This window comes from Canis lupus, chromosome 11 (assembly GCF_003254725.2).
Source record: "Canis lupus dingo isolate Sandy chromosome 11, ASM325472v2, whole genome shotgun sequence".
NCBI classification, from domain to species: domain Eukaryota; kingdom Metazoa; phylum Chordata; class Mammalia; order Carnivora; family Canidae; genus Canis; species Canis lupus.
The window spans coordinates 26,943,456-26,960,864 of record NC_064253.1 but is presented as its reverse complement, the minus strand read 5'-3'; the positions used below and the strand labels follow the sequence as shown (position 1 = coordinate 26,960,864).

The following is a 17,409-nucleotide window of genomic DNA, read 5'->3' as shown; positions in this document are numbered from 1 at the left end:
GGAGAAGCAGGCTCCATGCACCGGGAGCCTGATGTGGGATTCGATCCCGGGTCTCCAGGATCGCGCCCTGGGCCAAAGGCAGGCGCCAAACCGCTGCGCCACCCAGGGATCCCTGATTCTTGATCTTGATGTTGTGAATTTGAGTCCCATATTGGGTGTAGAGAATATTTAAAAATAAAATCTTTAATTTAAATAATATAGAAAATGTAGATCACAGACACATTTTCTTTCTTTCTTTTTTTTTTTTTAAATTTTTATTTATTTATGATAGTCACACAGAGAGAGAGAGAGAGAGAGGCAGAGACATAGGCCGAAGGAGAAGCAGGCTCCATGCACCGGGAGCCTGATGTGGGATTCGATCCCGGGTCTCCAGGATCGCGCCCTGGGCCAAAGGCAGGCGCTAAACCGCTGCGCCACCCAGGGATCCCCAGACACATTTTCTTAATCACCACATGTTGCCTAATTGAGGCAACTAAATGCATGTATGACAGCAAGCCCTGTGTAACATTTTTCTTCTGAAATTGAGGGTTTATTAGTGTCCTTGGGCCTCAGACTCACTGGCCTGAGGTTTTTAATAGATGCTTGTTAAGACCTTTAATATCTGTTGTTTTAGTTGTGTAGAAAATGTATAGATTATAAAACAAGTTCACAGGTAAAAGAAGTGGGATCATACATTCATTTTTGCAAGAAAACAGTTATAAAAATCTATCCTTAGTAGGGCTAATTAGGATCAGTCTAAGTTTGGGCTTATGAAAGTGTTGAGCAAGGTGAGAAAGGCTGAGCAAGGGAAGAGAATATTAAATCTCAAATTTGTTATCAAAGGAACAGTGTGGTCTGAGGTACGGAGGACTGCTTGGGAGGTTAGGGTTTTTTTTTCCTGCAGGTAATAGGGTGCCATCTCCATTTAAGCAGGGAAGTCAAATACTAAACACATCTGCACCATAGATATTCAGTATGTTCCTATTTTAAGCATAGCACTAACTAGGGCAGTAAGGCAACAAAGAAAAAGCAGTGGACAGGACACTCGGGTGGCTCAGTGGTTTGGCGCCTGCCTTTGGCCCAGGGTGTGATCCTGGAGTCCCGGGATCAAGTCCCATGTCGGGCTCCCTGCATGGAGCCTGCTTCTCCCTCTGCCTGTGTCTGTCTGTCTGTCTCTCTCTCTCATGAATAAATAAGAAAAAAAAAAAAAAAGAAAAAGCAGTGGAAATGGGACATTGGAAGGAAGACTAATGGGAATTGATCATTATTTGGGCTCAAAAAACCTCAGTTTCTACCTTGTAAATTGGCAGAATACCTTTTGAGAAGGAATAAGAATATTCAGGAAGAGAAACTAGTTTGTTTGGGGATCTAGGTGGAGGAAGAATAGTAAGTAAAATGATTTAATACCACATAATAATTAAAATTGTGTTGTTGGGCAGCCCGGATGGCGCAGCAGTTTAGCGCCGCCTGCAGCCCAGGGTGTGATCCTGGAGAGCTGGGATTGAGTCTGTCAGGTTCCCTGCATGGAGCCTGCTTCTCCCTCTGCCTGTGTCTCTGCCTCTGCCTTTCCCTCTCTCTCTCTCTCAATAAATAAAATCTTAAAAGAAAAAAATTGTGTTGTTGAACAATATTAAAGTTAGTAGAAATTGTCCATGGCATAATGTTAACAAAATCAGGCAAAAAACTTTACATTGAGTATAAGATTATTTTAAATATGAATATGAGTGTGATGTAGAAAAGAGTAAGTTAATTAGCTCATTTGTGGTAATCATCTAACAATATATGTACACAAATCATTATATTGTACACTTTTTTTATTTTTTAAGTAGGCTCCATACCCAAAGTGGGGCTTGAACTCACCACCCTGAGACAAGAGTCAGATGCTCTACTGAGTAAGCCACCCAGGTGCCCCTGTATACAGTTTTGTTGATTATCTCAGTAAAGCTGGAGGAAAAAAAAGAATTATAAAGTCACAAATCAACAAGGGACAGACAGCACAACAGAAAGATGGGTAGCATACTTGAGTGTGCCTGTCATAAAATAGAAAAAGAAAAAACATTGGAAAGAAATGCATGGGGGCGCCTGGGTGGCTCATCAGTTAAGCATCTGCTTTGGGCTCAGGTCATGGTCTCAGGGTCCTGGGATCCAGCCCCATGTCATGCTCCCTGCACAGCTCCCTCCGCTTCTCCTGCTTGTGTTTTCTTGCTCTGTCAAATAAATATAATCTTTATATATAAAAAAAGAAATACATGTAAATCATAATTGTTATCTTGGAGTTTAGGAAAAATAGGTGATTTTATTTTCTCAACAGTTATGTGTTTTCCAACTTTTTACAATAAACTAGTGTAAGATAATCAGCAAAAATGGCTAAAAATAAGTTCCTGACACAGAAAATGGTTAATAAATGGTAGCTGAGGTCTTTTACCATTAAGAATACAATAAAAAGGGATCCCTGGGTGGCGCAGCGGTTTGGCGCCTGCCTTTGGCCCAGGGCGCGATCCTGGAGACCCGGGATCGAATCCCACATCGGGCTCCCGGTGCATGGAGCCTGCTTCTCCCTCTGCCTGTGTCTCTGCCTCTCTCTCTCTCTCTCTGTGACTGTCGTGAATAAATAAATAAAATCTTTAAAAAAAAAAAAAAAGAATACAATAAAAATAGAAAGTAAAATTACTGTTAATTGTACCACCCAGAGAAAAACTATTTACACTTTGGTTCATTTGTTTTTACAAATTCACAAAAATGGGATCATGGTATTTCACACTATATTTTTAAAAAATATATATCCAGAGCATCTCCATGTCAGGAGTTATTCTTTTATACATAATTTTCAATAAATGCAGTATTATGCATGCATAACTTCTATTTAATTCTCTTTTCAGTGGACACTTCGTTTTGTTGCTCTTTTTTTGTTATTTTTCAATATTCAGTGTTGTGATGAATTCTTTGGAGCACTGCTCTTTCTATTCCTATTGTATATTCTATGTCTAAGGGTATGCTGAATCTTCCCCATTCATTGGATGGACTAGATAATAAGCATATGCTTGTGTGCATGTGCAAGTTTGTGTGTCTATGTTTAAAATGACTGAGTAAAATCAAGTTTCATGTTAACCAGGCAATCTAAGCATGTCTTTCTGGTTTCAGGCTATGCTGTATGTCAAAGTCTTATCTGATGTGAGGTTACAGTTGCTCCTTGTCTATGCCTTTTGTGTGACCCCATTTCTATTTGGATTCCTTTTCTACTTTGTCTTTAACATGTATTGTGTGCCTCATTCATTCCAGTTCATCACCCACTTAGAATTTGGCAAATTGATTTACAGTTGCTAAGTCAAGCTGTTCAAGGAGTTAACTGAAGCAAAAAGTGCTGTACACACACACACACAATTATACAAATTTTGGGAAAATTATTTCAAAGATTGTACTGCTTAGTAAGGCATGTTCCCCCACCCATTCCCCCTCCAACATATGAAGTATTGATTTCAAACCTTTCAAAAAAAGAAATAAAGGATGGAAATAGCCTGCATATGATTACTAGAGCAAGAGAGAAAGGGATAGGGCTTGAAAAAATGGGGGCGCGGGGAGAGACACAAAAAGCCGACATCTAATACTTTTCTGGCTTAGAAGAACAAAAACAATAGTTAGGAAACAATGTCAATCACAAGGGGGAGCATGACCTAATCGGAAACACTTTGATGGTAGATACAGAATGGATTCTTGGTGTAAAGATAAAAGCTGTGTCACAAGTCCTCAGTTACCCTCTATTGTATCACCTTCCTTTCTTTTCTTTAAAATATCACTCAAATGATTTTATTTATTGTCTCTTCCCCATAGTACAATATATTCTTGAGATAAGGAACTGTTATTCATTTGCTTATGATTGTGTCATCAAGAAGAACCTATCCTAGTTCTTGGCACTTAGTAGGCATGTAGTAATATTTGTAGGACAAGTTAATGAAGGAATGAAAAAAAGGATGAAGGCACTAAGTGGGTTAGCTCAAATACCTAAAGAAATATTTTTGGCTAATAACCAGAGGATATAAGATTAAAACTCATGTCTATGCTGCCTTCTAACCATTTGAATCCTTGAATTTTGATAGCTATGGAGTTAACTTTTCAGACTCTTAGTAACTGGTTAGTGAGGATTCTTAATAGACCACTGTTTATTTCCTAGGAGCACGTAGAATTTCTCCTGGTTAGTATAAAACAAAGATCCCCATTAAACAAAAGTTTTGAGTATTAGATAGTAGGTTCTTAGTTGCTTTCCTATTGTGAATTGTGATTGGGCTAGGCGTTTAGCGAGATGAAAGATAACAGGAAGTAAAATTTTTGTTTAAATTACCATAGGTAAGCTCAAGTGGATTTTAAGAACCAGCTTACAATAAAATACATAGATATAATAAGGTTATTAAAATAGAAGTGTGAGATTATAAAGTAACTTAAAGAGATAGAAATGTAAGTACTGAATGTGCCCAAACAAAAGATAATATTGTTACGATGGTTTAACGCTGAGCTTCCTTACTGATACACAACTCTCAAGAGAAGCTTACTTGTTCCCAGTTCTCAAAAAAGGCAAACTCAATTTTCAGGTACTGAATTCCGAAATGAAGACATTTTGTGAACCTTTTTGAATAGTGGAGTTAGTTTGGACATGGCCTTTTGTGTCTCTCACAGGATCACCCAGTATACTCCATACCAGCCAGAAGTATCTCAGGGGAGACTGGAGAGTTTACTCAACTACCAGACCATGGTGTGCGACATCACAGGCATGGACATGGCCAATGCATCCCTGCTGGATGAGGCCACAGCAGCTGCAGAGGCAATGCAGCTGTGCCACAGGTGAGAGGCCCCCAGGGTGAAGGACATTCTCTAGTGTGTCCTGTCATGGCCCAGTGACTCACCTCTTTCACAAACGCTCACACACACACACACATTCACACGCACACAGTAGTGTTATACCAGTTAGCTGAGAAAACAAAAAAGTGACCACTTTTTAAAGCCACCATGTTTACTGTGTAACATTACACAAGAAAAACATTTGGGTTGCCTCTTCCATAGTGTTAAGTTCATGGATGTTACAGGAACTGAGATAGTGTCAAGCTCTCTTCCCTCTGTGCCATCTTCAGTGTGAGGCCTTTGTCCTCATGGTCACAAGATGACCGACTGCTGGGGTTCTAACCATGACCTCTGCACCCAGGAAGAAGGAAGGGGGCAGGGTAAAGGGTGGTGCTAGCTAAATAAGTCCTTTTGAAAGAGTTTTTTGGAAACTTCAACTCAGCAAGTTTATGCTTCATTGACCACCCCTACCTACAAGGGACTTGGAAATGCAGTTTTTATTGGGTGGGCACATTGCTGCCCTCTACATATTGGAGTTCTGTTACTATCGGTAAAGGGGAGAATGGATATTGGGTAAAAACTGGCAATCTGTATTGTAATAGATTAATACCATCTTTTATGAGGTATATTGTATTTAAATGTTTTATACCATAGTTTATGTAACCTCACCACTATTGTTACACACTGACTTCGATACAATCTTTGTTACTGATGCTACTGTTTTACCTCTTTAGAATCAATTTCGTCAAAAGTTCTGATAATTTCCTGAGGATGCATTTCTAGTAGAATAGCTGGGTCAAGGTATCTAGTTAACAACTGCTCTCCAGTTCCTTGAGTTGCTTTGTTCTTTGCTTGTAAGTATGCTTGAGTTCACCTTCCTGGTCGGGTTCTCGTAGATGTCACCCAGTTGGGAAATCTGCCCATGTTCACGTGTGTCTCTGGGGTTTTGTGCCTCTGGCCCTGAACGTCCACGGTACTCTCTTTCTTGGCTTCCAGAGACTTAGGGGTATGCCGTCGGTTCTGGCACCAGTTCCAATGTGTGCACGGAGGTGCCCCCTACCAACAAACAATTCTTCCACAGCAGCAGGGCTGCCAAGGATTCAACTCAATTCTGACACAATCTATCTGGACTTGGTGTCAGATTCCAGAGGTTCAGCGTTGTTTGACAAGACCGCCCCGCCCTGCTCTGCCCTGACCCCGTCCTCCAACCGGCTTCAGAGCTGAGGCCAAACTGATTAAACCACTGGCTATGGAATGGATCTCAACCCTCTCCCCTGCCGGGGGTCCTCTAGGTTCCAGCCCTCCCAGCCCGTGCTTGGCTCCCTGCAATGAGATCCCATCCACCAACTGTTCCCAAAAGTCACCTAATTAACATAAAAAAAATATCTTTATATTCTGCACAGTAGGAAGTTTGGGGGGCTATGAGCCAAAAACTGGATGAAGACTCAATATCTATGAAAAAATGTATTTTGGTCATCTGAGTGACCGGATATGTATCTCTTATAAATCACAACATTGCAGGAGTGAGAGCCCCAAGCTTCCTGGCAGGTACAGTAGCTTCCACATTTCCAGCCACATGTGATTCTGCTCCCCGCCCCCAGCCTGGGCCCAGGCCCTTCGTCCTGACCCTGGCTGGACAGCCAAAAGGAATGCCTCTCCCAGCTGTTACGTTCATCTTCTCTCCTTGTCCACCTTATCTCCCCCTGCCTCTCTAAGAGCTCCCACTTCACACTTGGAGAAGCCAAGGCCTTTCTGCTCCGAGGTTCAGGAGTTCTGTCCTCAACTGATTTGAGTTAATGAGCTACAGCTCTGCAACTGCTTGATTTGCTTCCTTTCTCTTGGTTCTCATACCTTCGGGCCTGGATTTAGTGTGACCCTTAAAAAGCAGCCTTGTGATTTTTTATCTTTAGGAAAACGTTCCTTAAAATAGTAGTGTTTTTGTTGGTGGGAATGTGAACTGGGGCAGCCACTCTGGAAAACTGTGGAGGTTCCTCAAAGAGTTAAAAGTAGAGCTACCCTACAACCCAGCAATTGCATTGCTGGGAATTTACCCCAAAGATAACAGATGCAATGAAACGCCGGGACCCCTGCACCCCGATGTTTGTAGCAGCAATGGCCACAATAGCCAAACTGTGGAAGGAGCCTTGGTGTCCATTGAAAGATGAGTGGATAAAGATGTGGTTTATGTATACAATGGAATATTACTCAGTCATTAGAAATGACAAATACCCACCATTTGCTTCAACAAGGATGGAACTGGAGGGTATTATGCTGAGTGAAGTAAGTCAGTCGGAGAAGGACAAACATATGATCTCATTCATTAGGGGAATATAAAAAATAGTGAAAGGGAATAAAGGGGAAAGGAGAGAAAATGAGTGGGAAATATCAGAGAGGGAGACAGAACCTGAGAGACTCCTAACTCTGGGAAAAAAAAAGGGGTGGTGGAAAGGGAGGAGAGCAGGGGATGGGGGTGACTAGGGTGACTGGGCACTGAGGGGAGCACTTGGTGGGATGAGCACTGGGTATTATGCTATATGTTGGCAAATTGAACTCCAATAATAATAAACAGTAGAGAAAAACAAGTGAAAAAATGTAGCAATGTTTTTGTTTCCATCTTAGGTCATTTAGGCTCAGGTGGCTCTTGAATTTTTTTAAATTCACACTGTGAAGAACATTGTGCTTTGGATAATTAATCACCTTTCTATCTAGCTAACTCTACTTAATCTTCTATTAAGTTTATGTTTATTATAAAAATACCTGTTCAGAGAGTGGGAAAACTGAATATAATGAAGTGAAACCTGTTTTTCAGTCCTGTTCCACTGAGAAAGCTGTTAACTGGTCATTATATATCTTTCTGGGAAATTAAAAGATATGTGTTCCCCCTTCCCCGGCCCCCCATTCTTTTTACCCAGATGTGCTCATAGTACACAACTGTTATGTATCCTGTTAAAAAACAAAATTCGACTAAGTATATTTGAAGATCTAATTGGCTTTATTATTAAGTGATTCATAAATTGGGCAGCATTCCATTTAGTAGGTAGAAAGGCTCCCTGAAGAGTTCTACAAAATGAAAGCTTTTTCACAGGAAGGAGGGTGGGGCAAGAACGTGATAAGCAAAAGAAAAAAAGATTTGTTCCAGGCAACATCACCTTCCCTTAGGCGAAAGAGCAGGGGGTCTTATTATGCAGATTACCTCATCCTCTTTTGGATGGAGAAGTCCCCAGTGACAGATTTCCACCTTTCTGCTTATCAGAAAATTCCTGACTCACAGGTAAGAGTACATTTCTGGAGGACATGAAACTGCAATTAGTTTAGATATTAAGGCTTGGTTTGGTGACTGGGTCTGGCTTAGGAAACACCATTTGGTGCTTATGGTTTTCTTTTTAACAATCTCCAATTTTGTTTCCTGAAATCACGAGCTTTTAGAAAACTCCCAGGATTTAGATCCTTTAGTAGCTGTGTGGTCCTGCCAATGTCACTTCTCTGAGTACTTTTAATCTTCTATCAAATGAAGATGTTTGGTTTAGATAATCTCTAACTGCTTCTTTGGCAGTAACATTCTCATATTTTTATTTCAAGAGTTAGTTTTTTATTTCTACTTGTGTCCAATCAAGTTTTTATTGCTTTGATTTGCTACGATGTTTTTTAAAAATTTAAGCCGGTTTAAGATTTATTTTGCTAAATGAGGTTGGCATAGTATTAAAAAAAGCAAAATTCAGCTGAGTAAATTTGAAGATCTAATTGGCATTATTCAGTCTCATGAATCGGGCAGCATCCTAACATCCCATCTAGCAAGTAAAGAGGAGTGACAAAGGGCTGCAGAAAGCAAAGGCTTTTCTTTTCTTTTTTTTTAAACCTTTGATGATTTAATTTAATTTTTAAATTCCAGTTAGTTAACATACAGTGTAATATTAGTTTTAGGTATAGAATTTAGTGATTCATCACTTAACAGTACCCAGTGCGCATCACAAGTGCCCTCCTTAATCCGCATCTATTTAGCCCCCTTACCACCCACCTTCCTCTAGCACTCCTCGGTTTCTTTGTAGTTAGGAGTCTGTTTCCTGGTTTGCCTCTCTTTTTAACACTTTCTAGCTTCATACACGTTATTGCAAATGGCAAGATTTCATTCTTTTTTATGGCTGAGTAATATTGATTATATATAATATATATATATCACATGTTTATCCTTTCATCAATGGACATTTGAGCTGTTTCCATAATTTCCATTATTATGTTTCCATAATTTCCATTATTTGGAAATATTGTTGATAATGCTGCTATAAACATCAGGGGTCCATGTACCCCTTTGAATAAGTATTTTTGTATCCTTTGGGTAAATACCTAGTAGTGCAGTTGCTGGATTGTAGGGTAGTTCTGTTTCTAACTTTTTTGGAAGCTCCATGCTGTTTTCCAGAGTTTGCATTCCCACCAACAGTGCAAGAGGGTTCCCCTTTCTCCATATGCTTGCCAAGATCTGTTGTTTCCTGTGGTGTTGATTTTAGCCATTGTGTCAGGTGCGAGGTGATATCTCATTACAGTACTGATTTGTATTTCCCCTGTGATGAGTGATGTTGAGCATATTTTCATGTGTTTGTTGGCCATCTGGATGGGATGTCTTTGGAAAAATGTCAATTCATGTCTTCTGCTCATTTTTAAACTGAATTATTTGTTTTTTTGGATGTTGAGTTTTACAAGTTCTTTATATATTTTGGATGGCAACCCTTTATCATATAGGTCATTTACAAGTATCTTCTCCCATTCAGTAGGTTGCGTTTTAGTTTTGATGATTATTTCCTTCACTGAGGGGAAGTGCTTTATCCTGATGAAGTCCCAATAGTTTATTTTTGCTTTTGTTTCCATTGCCTTAGTAAGAAGTTGCTATGGCCAATGTGAAACAGTTTACTGCCTGTGTTCTTGTCTAGGTTTTTTATGGGTTTATTTAGAGCAAGGTCACTTTCCTTTGGGGACAAAAATGGTCTTATTAGGTGAATTACCTCATTGGTGCTTATCAGGAAATTCTAGACTGACCAGTTAAGATTATAGTCCTGGGGAAGGTTGAAACTATAATCACATATGTATCAAGCCCTAGTTTGGTCACCTGATCCTAGCCCAAGTGACTATTTTGGGCCTGTGATTTTCTTTTAAACAATGAAAATTGGATTTCAGTAGAATTCTGATCAGTAGAATTAATGACACATTTTTATGCTGTGCTCAGAGTTCCCCTATCACCCTTGATTTGCATTATTAGAAGATAACGTTGATTTCTCTAACGTTCATGTTTGAATGTGATTTCCTTTTCAACAGACACAACAAGAGGAAGAGATTTTTTGTTGACCCCCGTTGCCACCCACAGACAATAGCTGTCGTCCAGACTCGAGCCAAGTAATTAATTTCATTCATATTATGAACTCAGGGATAATATCATGCTCATATCTGTTTTTTATCCTTCTTACTTCCAAAGTGCCCGGAAGTGAACCTGGTTTAAATTGAGGTTGTTGAGTTTTACTTTCCCTCCCACTTTCTTACTGAGATGTTGCTGGGAAGTAAAGTGTGTCAGAATTGAGAGAATACAGAAGTGGCTTTAGTTGCCTTGCTTTACATTGAGTTACCATGTTTGTTTTCTTTTTGAAAAATAAAATTTAAAATATTAAAATAATTTCAGCAATGTTTTGGGAAGTTTGAAAAGCAGAGGAAAAAAATGGAATTCTCACACAACTGTTAGCTTTTTGTGTGTAGTACTGCAAACATAGTTTAGAGAATCCATATAAAAACCTAGATGTGGTGGGATGCCTGGGTGGCTCAGTGGTTGAGCACCTGCCTTGGGCTCAGGGCATGATCCTGGAGTCCCGGGATCAAGTCTCCCATCAGGCTTCCTGCATGGAGACTGCTTCTCCCTCTGCCTATGTCTCTGCTTCTCTCTCTGTGTCTCTCATGAATAAATAAATAAAATCTTTAAAAATAAACAAATAAAACTTAGATGTGGTATGATATAGATGAAAGCAAACATACTATATTTGTTTAGTGCTGTAATCAGATAAACACAGCAAAACTATCACTTGCAAATGTTTTAATTAGCTTTCTTGTGAGAACCAAGCAATATTTCCCCTCCGCATAGCACCATTCCTTCAGGAGTGTTCTATGCATGATTGGAGCTGGATGGTTAAGAAAAGGAAGATCTTTGTCTTTGACTTATTGATGTTTTTCCATTCCCTTAATGCTGATCCTTGCTGAAAGTGGTGACTGCCCTGTAGTTGTAGGAATTGGTTCTTTAGTCCTAGGAATCCATGTTCCTGACCCTCTAAGGAGCAAGTTCTGGCTGGAAAAGGGGAATGGGAGTAGTAAGGGTGGGAGACAGAAACAGAAGTCAAACTGTTGGGAGCACTTGAAATGTTAAGCTCTATAACCAATGAAGAATCAGGTGTGAGATGGGTATGTGTGCATGTGTGGCAGGATGAGGTGGGGGTGGGGGGCAATGAAGGAGGACACAGAATATGATTGCTATTATCACTAAAAATAAATTGTAAGGGATTTTATTTTGTCTTGAAAACCAAAAGCATGATTGCTCTTTGTCTTCTGTCTTTCTAGATACAATGGAGTTCTCATTGAGCTGAAATTGCCCCATGAAATGGACTTCAGTGGGAAAGATGTTAGTGGAGTGCTCTTCCAGTACCCAGATACTGAGGGGAAGGTGGAAGACTTCACAGAGCTTGTGGAGAGGGCCCATCAGATGGGGGTAGGCAAATCTCTCCATGTGGGGGTCCACGGAGGTGTGTCCCAACTTTGAATTAAGATTCTTTGATGCATCTTAGTTTGTATACCTATATCACCTGGTGAAACTCTCCTTTCTGCCTCCTTTTTTCAAGTTTATTCTGTTCATTAATTCCTGGCACATACTAAGCACAATAAATGTTTTTCTAAAGATTTATTTGAGAGAGAGAGCGGGCATGAGCAATGGGGAGGGAGGGGCAGAAGGAGAGGGACAAGCAGGCCTTCAGGACCCTGAGATTGTGACCTGAGCTGAAGTCAGATGCTTAACCGACTGAGCCACCCAGGTGCCCCTCAGTCAATATTTTTGAATGAATCAGTGTAAAAATGGAATTCACAGGATATAAAGCAACCTTGTCTGTCTGCTTATATTGGAGATAATTTGCTACATTCTCACTGCTCTCTGAGGAGGGTCACAGCCATGTGCACTTTCTCTTTTGTGTTCTTTCTAGAGTCTGGCCTGCTGTGCTACTGACCTTTTAGCTCTGTGTATCCTGAAGCCTCCTGGAGAGTTTGGGGTAGACATTGCCCTAGGCAGCTCACAGAGATTTGGAGTGCCACTGGGCTATGGTGGACCACATGCAGCCTTCTTTGCTGTTAGAGAAAGCTTGGTGAGGATGATGCCCGGGAGAATGGTGGGGGTAACAAGGTAAAGCAGCTCATGTTTCTGCCCTTTGCCTGTGCTTATTATTTTCCCTGTTCCTTCTTCTGATCACAAAAGTTGTTGATTTTTCTATGAATTTAACTGGGCCATGCACAATAATTTGCAACATATTTGTATTGAAGTCATATAAGTGAATTTAATTAGGTTGACGAAAGAGTTAAGAGACGGATCATTTTTTTTTTTAAGATTTTATTTACTTATTCATGGTAGAGAGAGAGAGAGAGGCAGAGACACAGGCAGAGGGAGAAGCAGGCTCCATGCACCGGAATCCCGATGTGGGATTCGATCCCGGGTCTCCAGGATCGCGCTCTGGGCCAAAGGCAAGTGCCAAACCGCTGTGCCACCCAGGGGTCCCTATTCTAGCAATTTCTAAATGTACTTTCTTGAGTGCTTCTCATTTTATTTATTTATTTTATTTTATTTTTTATTGGAGTTCAATTTGCCAACATACAGCATAACACCCAGTGCTCATCCCGTCAAGTGCCCCCCTCAGTGCCCGTCACCCAGTCACCCACCCCCCACTTCCCCTTTCAACACCCCTTGTTCGTTTCCCAGAGTTAGGAGTCTCATGTTCTGTCTCCCTCACTGATATTTCCACTCATTTTCTTTCCTTTCCCCTGAGTGCTTCTCATTTATATGCTTCCTCAGATTAGGAATTTAAGATGAATGTCATGATTATTACTCAGTTAATTTAGATCTTTTAGACCTTCCATAGAAGTTGGACTTAGTAGCCTAAGTGAAGAGTCAATATTAGTGAATGATGTGAATTTTTCAAATGCAGCTTAACACATAATATAATGAGGCACCTCACTTTTTATTGTAAAACTAAGTTTCTTCAAGTATTCTTACATTCATTTCTTTTAGTGATGTGACTTCACCAGGCAAGATGCGGCAGAGTTTTCTTTTTTTCTTTTTTAGGTTTTTATTTGTTTATTCATGAGAGACACGGAAAGAGGCAGGGACACAGGCAGAGGGAGAAGCAGGCTCCATGCAAGGAGTCCAATATGGGATTCAATCCTGGAACTCCAGGATCACACCCTGAGCCGAAAGCAGGCACTAAACTGCTGAGCCACCTAGGAATCCCGAGGCAGAGTTTTCTAATTAAAAAGAATTTGATATATTACTTATTGTTTGCTAATTTTTATATTGAACTTCTTATCTTTCTGAAAAATGGACCCCATAGCTTGATGAAATAAAAAATAAGACTGCTAAATATTTTGATTATCCAAATTCTTTTTTTTTAAAGTTTTATTTATTTGAGAGAGAGAGAGAGAGAACAAGTAGGAGGAGCAGAGGAAGGGGGAGAGAGAATCTCAAGCAGAGTCCCATTCTGAGCTTGTAGTACAACTCGGGGTTTGATCCCAGGACCCTGAGATCACAACCTGAGCTGAAACCAAGAGTTAGTTGCTTAATTGACTGCTCCACCCAGGTGTCCCTCTCCAAATTCTTAATTGTATTAGGAAAGAGGGAAAAAATTTTCTTAGAGACAAGTAGTAAGATTATTAACACTCATTTTATAGGTTCTTATTTAAATTCCAGTTAACATTCAGTGTAATACTATTTTCAGGTGTACAATGTAGTGATTCAACACATTCTTTTTCTTTGTTCAGTACAGTTGCTTAGATTCCACTGCATAAGTTATTCATTTGTCACATATTTCCCTTTTTCCTGTGTCTGCCAAGTAGCTCATAGTGAAATTTAATTCTCCCTAAATTTAATTTTAAATTGAATCATTCATTCACCATCATTATGTTAGTTTGAGTAATTCCTGGGAAGTTTCCTTTCAAGGTTGCTCGTCTTATTGTGTATATCTCAGTTCCTCCCTCAAAGTACATACTAAAAATTATTAGTCCTATTCAGAAGAGGATGGCTTGGGAATTGTTTCTTTCTTTCTTTCTTTCTTTTTTTAAATATGTCATTTATTTATTCATGAGAGATATAGAGAGAGAGAGAGGCAGAGACACAGGCAGAGGGAGAAGCAGGCTCCATGCTGGGAGCCCGATGTGGGACTTGATCCTGGGACTCTGGGATCACTCCCTGGGCCTAAGGCAGACACTCAACTGCTGAGCCACCCGGTTGTCCTGGGAATTGTTTGTTTATGGCCCTGCAGCCACATAGCTTTGCTGGATTCCCTTCAAGCTGGGAAGGAAAGAAACAGGTTCATTTGTGACCACCCTTGGTGCTATGATTATGTGTGTTAACTAGATGTTTTATTCTCGGGCCAGAGATGCCACTGGGAAAGAAGTGTATCGTCTTGCTCTTCAAACCAGGGAACAACACATCCGGAGAGACAAGGCTACTAGCAACATCTGTACAGCTCAGGTACATCACATGCCTGCTCTCCCCACCAAATGCCTTATAATCTATAGCAATGAGCTCATGGATTCACTCAATCGTCTTTTCGTCTGTTCCCCACTTACTGACACTGTGTACACCAGAAATGGTGTGATCTTATTGGTAGAGAAGCCCTGTGGTCTTGTTAGAACCAAAATATAATGTTATTTCCTGGATCTCTGTGTGTGGATGTACATCATACTTCAGTGTCTATAGCATTCTTGGCCATAGGGCAGGTCCATTATGGGTGGTGGGTGATTTGGTACCTTCTCTTAGGGCTGAAATGGAAGCCCTGCAGGAATGTGGTGAGGAAGGCAATATGACTATGCTTGAGATATGACCAAGATTGACAAGTTGGTGGTGGTTGTGGGATACTCTTACTGGGGACTCAGGACAGTCATTCCTGAAATGGATGGAATAAAAGGGAAGCCTCCCAAGTTCCTCATAATCTTGGAAGTTGCCCAGGGCTCATGTCAGAGTGAGGAGTGTTTGAGACACAGCCAGTTTCCAGGCTTAGGCAGAGGACTGTTCCTGAGCATCCAGTCCATTCTAGGTCCATGTTTTCTATTCAGGGTGAGAGAAAGATCTGACCAACACCTCAGTGGGCAATACAGTGCTTTTTTTCTCTGAGCATTGGGTTAAAGCACTACCACCAGGTTTTAGAAAGACAACTCAGGGGCAGTAGATAAAGTCTTCTTTTAGGTGGTACTATAGCCATTGGTCTATGGACTGATTTCTTCAATATCTATAGGTTCAATAGATAATACAATAAAGAATACAATCTTTATTGTATTATCTATTGCCTCAAGAAGGTGGCTGCTTCTTTTCAGCAAAGAGCTCTTCTATTATCACAGGAAGGGGCCAGATTCAAGAGCTTTTCCTATGTTGACAGCAAATTGAACTTTATTTGATGCTATTTCTTTCTGTAGTTTACCCTTTATTTGTTGAATTTTTTTGTTCAAACAGCAATCAGCTGTCTTGCCCTTTCTGCTCATGTTCTTCCAAAAGATGTCGATCTGGTTATAAGTGTGTTATAGGGTTTTCTGTTTCAGTGTTTGAAATTAATTTTGTAGATGAACTTGGGCTGAATTAAGGTATCTTTTTCAGCAATTATTAAAGTGATGTTTGCCCCGGAAATAGCCCAACTCAGTCTTCTCCATTGTTTTTTAAACATTTATTTATTAATTTTAGAGAATGATTGAGGGGAGGACAGAGAATTGCAAGTGGACTTATGAGTGTGAAGCCTGATTGGGGGCTCAATCCCAGGACCCTGAGATCACAACCTGAGCTGAAAGCAAATTAGATGCTTAACTGACTGTGCCACCCAAAGCCCCTGTCTTTCTTCTGTGATTTTTATTTTCTTATTCTGGATTGCTTCCAGCTACACATTGTCTATTTCCTGTTGCGAGTTCTTTAAAGCAATTGCTCATAACTCCATTGTTATTCTCTATAAGCATGTAATTAATCATTTTTGTTAGGAGATGACTCATCTTTTGAGGTGCTTCTTAAGAACTCTGACTTTAACTCCAGCCTTCTGCTTCTTATAGCAACTGCTCCATGTTCCCAGGGCTGCCCCTTTCCTCTTGAGCATGCATACTAGGCTCCACACTGGACTTTTCTTAGTTTTGCATCATTGGTTGCACAGAGCATTTTTTAAAAAAAATCTCTGAATGTGTGTTATTGAATTCTTGAAAAAAATTCTGTGAACTTGTGATATTTCACAGATACCTGAATTTGCATCGTATCCTGCTTTTCTTTTTTTTTGAAATATTTATTTATTCATGAGAGACACAGACTGAGAGAAAGAGAGGCAGAGATGTAGGCAGAGGGAGAAGCAGGCTCCTCACAGGGAGCCTGATGTGAGATTCAATCCTGGATACCGGGATCATGACCTGAGCTGAAGGCAAGCGCCCAACCGCTGAGCGACCCAGGCGTCCCATATCCTATTCTTTGTATTTTCTTATTTCTTAGGTACTACCACAAGTAGTCTTTTCATTTGCTTTTTCTAAAGTCCGGTGTGTTGTGTTGAGGTATAATTTATAATTTACATTTCATTAACTCTTTCACTGAGATAAGATTTGCCCATTTAAAGTATGCAGTTCAGTGGTTTTTACTATTTTTATGAAGTGCTGCAATGATTACTAGCTTTTCATTTTCATCATCCCCAAAAGAAACCTGTTCCCATGAAGCAATCATTCCCCATCCTTCTCCCCTCCCTGCAGCCTCTGGGAACCACTAACTCTTTCTATGTGTATTTGCCATTCTGGGCATTTCATATAAATGGGATTTTACAATATATGGCCTCTTGTGCCTGGCTTCTTTCACTTAGCATAATGATTTCAAGGTTCATCCTTATTGTAGTATGAATCCATGCTTTTTTTTTTTAATTTTTATTTATTTATGATAGTCACACAGAGAGAGAGAGGCAGAGGGAGGAGCAGGCTCCATGCACTGGGAGCCCGATGTGGGATTCGATCACGGGTCTCCAGGATCGCGCCCTGGGCCAAAGACAGGCGCTAAACCGCTGCGCCACCCAGGGATCCCATTTTTTTTTTAAATCAATATTTAATCCATTTTCACAGATAAGAATGATCAACATTACAGACTTATCAATCTTCAAATAGGTTTACAGATTCAATGCAAATTTTTTTTTTTAATTAAGGCAAAGTCCCTTTCTTTCTTCTTTTTTTTTTAATTTATGATAGTCACAGAGAGAGAGAGAGAGGCAAAGACACAGGCAGAGGGAGAAGCAGGCTCCATGCACTGGGAGCCCGACGTGGGATTCGATCCCGGGTCTCCAGGATCGCGCCCTGGGCCAAAGGCAGGCGCCAAACCGC

General features: G+C 40.4%; 1 protein-coding gene across 1 annotated transcript in view; it reads left to right on the top strand.

The window, feature by feature from the left end:
• Positions 1 to 17,409, top strand: part of GLDC (glycine decarboxylase) — a 92,621-nt gene that overhangs the window by 23,632 nt on the left and 51,580 nt on the right. The window contains exons 4-8 of the mRNA XM_025432363.3: positions 4,648 to 4,812; positions 10,114 to 10,191; positions 11,395 to 11,542; positions 12,027 to 12,223; positions 14,464 to 14,560. Of these exons, the coding sequence (XP_025288148.3) occupies positions 4,648 to 4,812; positions 10,114 to 10,191; positions 11,395 to 11,542; positions 12,027 to 12,223; positions 14,464 to 14,560 (685 nt within the window). The remainder of the gene's footprint in view (positions 1 to 4,647; positions 4,813 to 10,113; positions 10,192 to 11,394; positions 11,543 to 12,026; positions 12,224 to 14,463; positions 14,561 to 17,409) is intronic.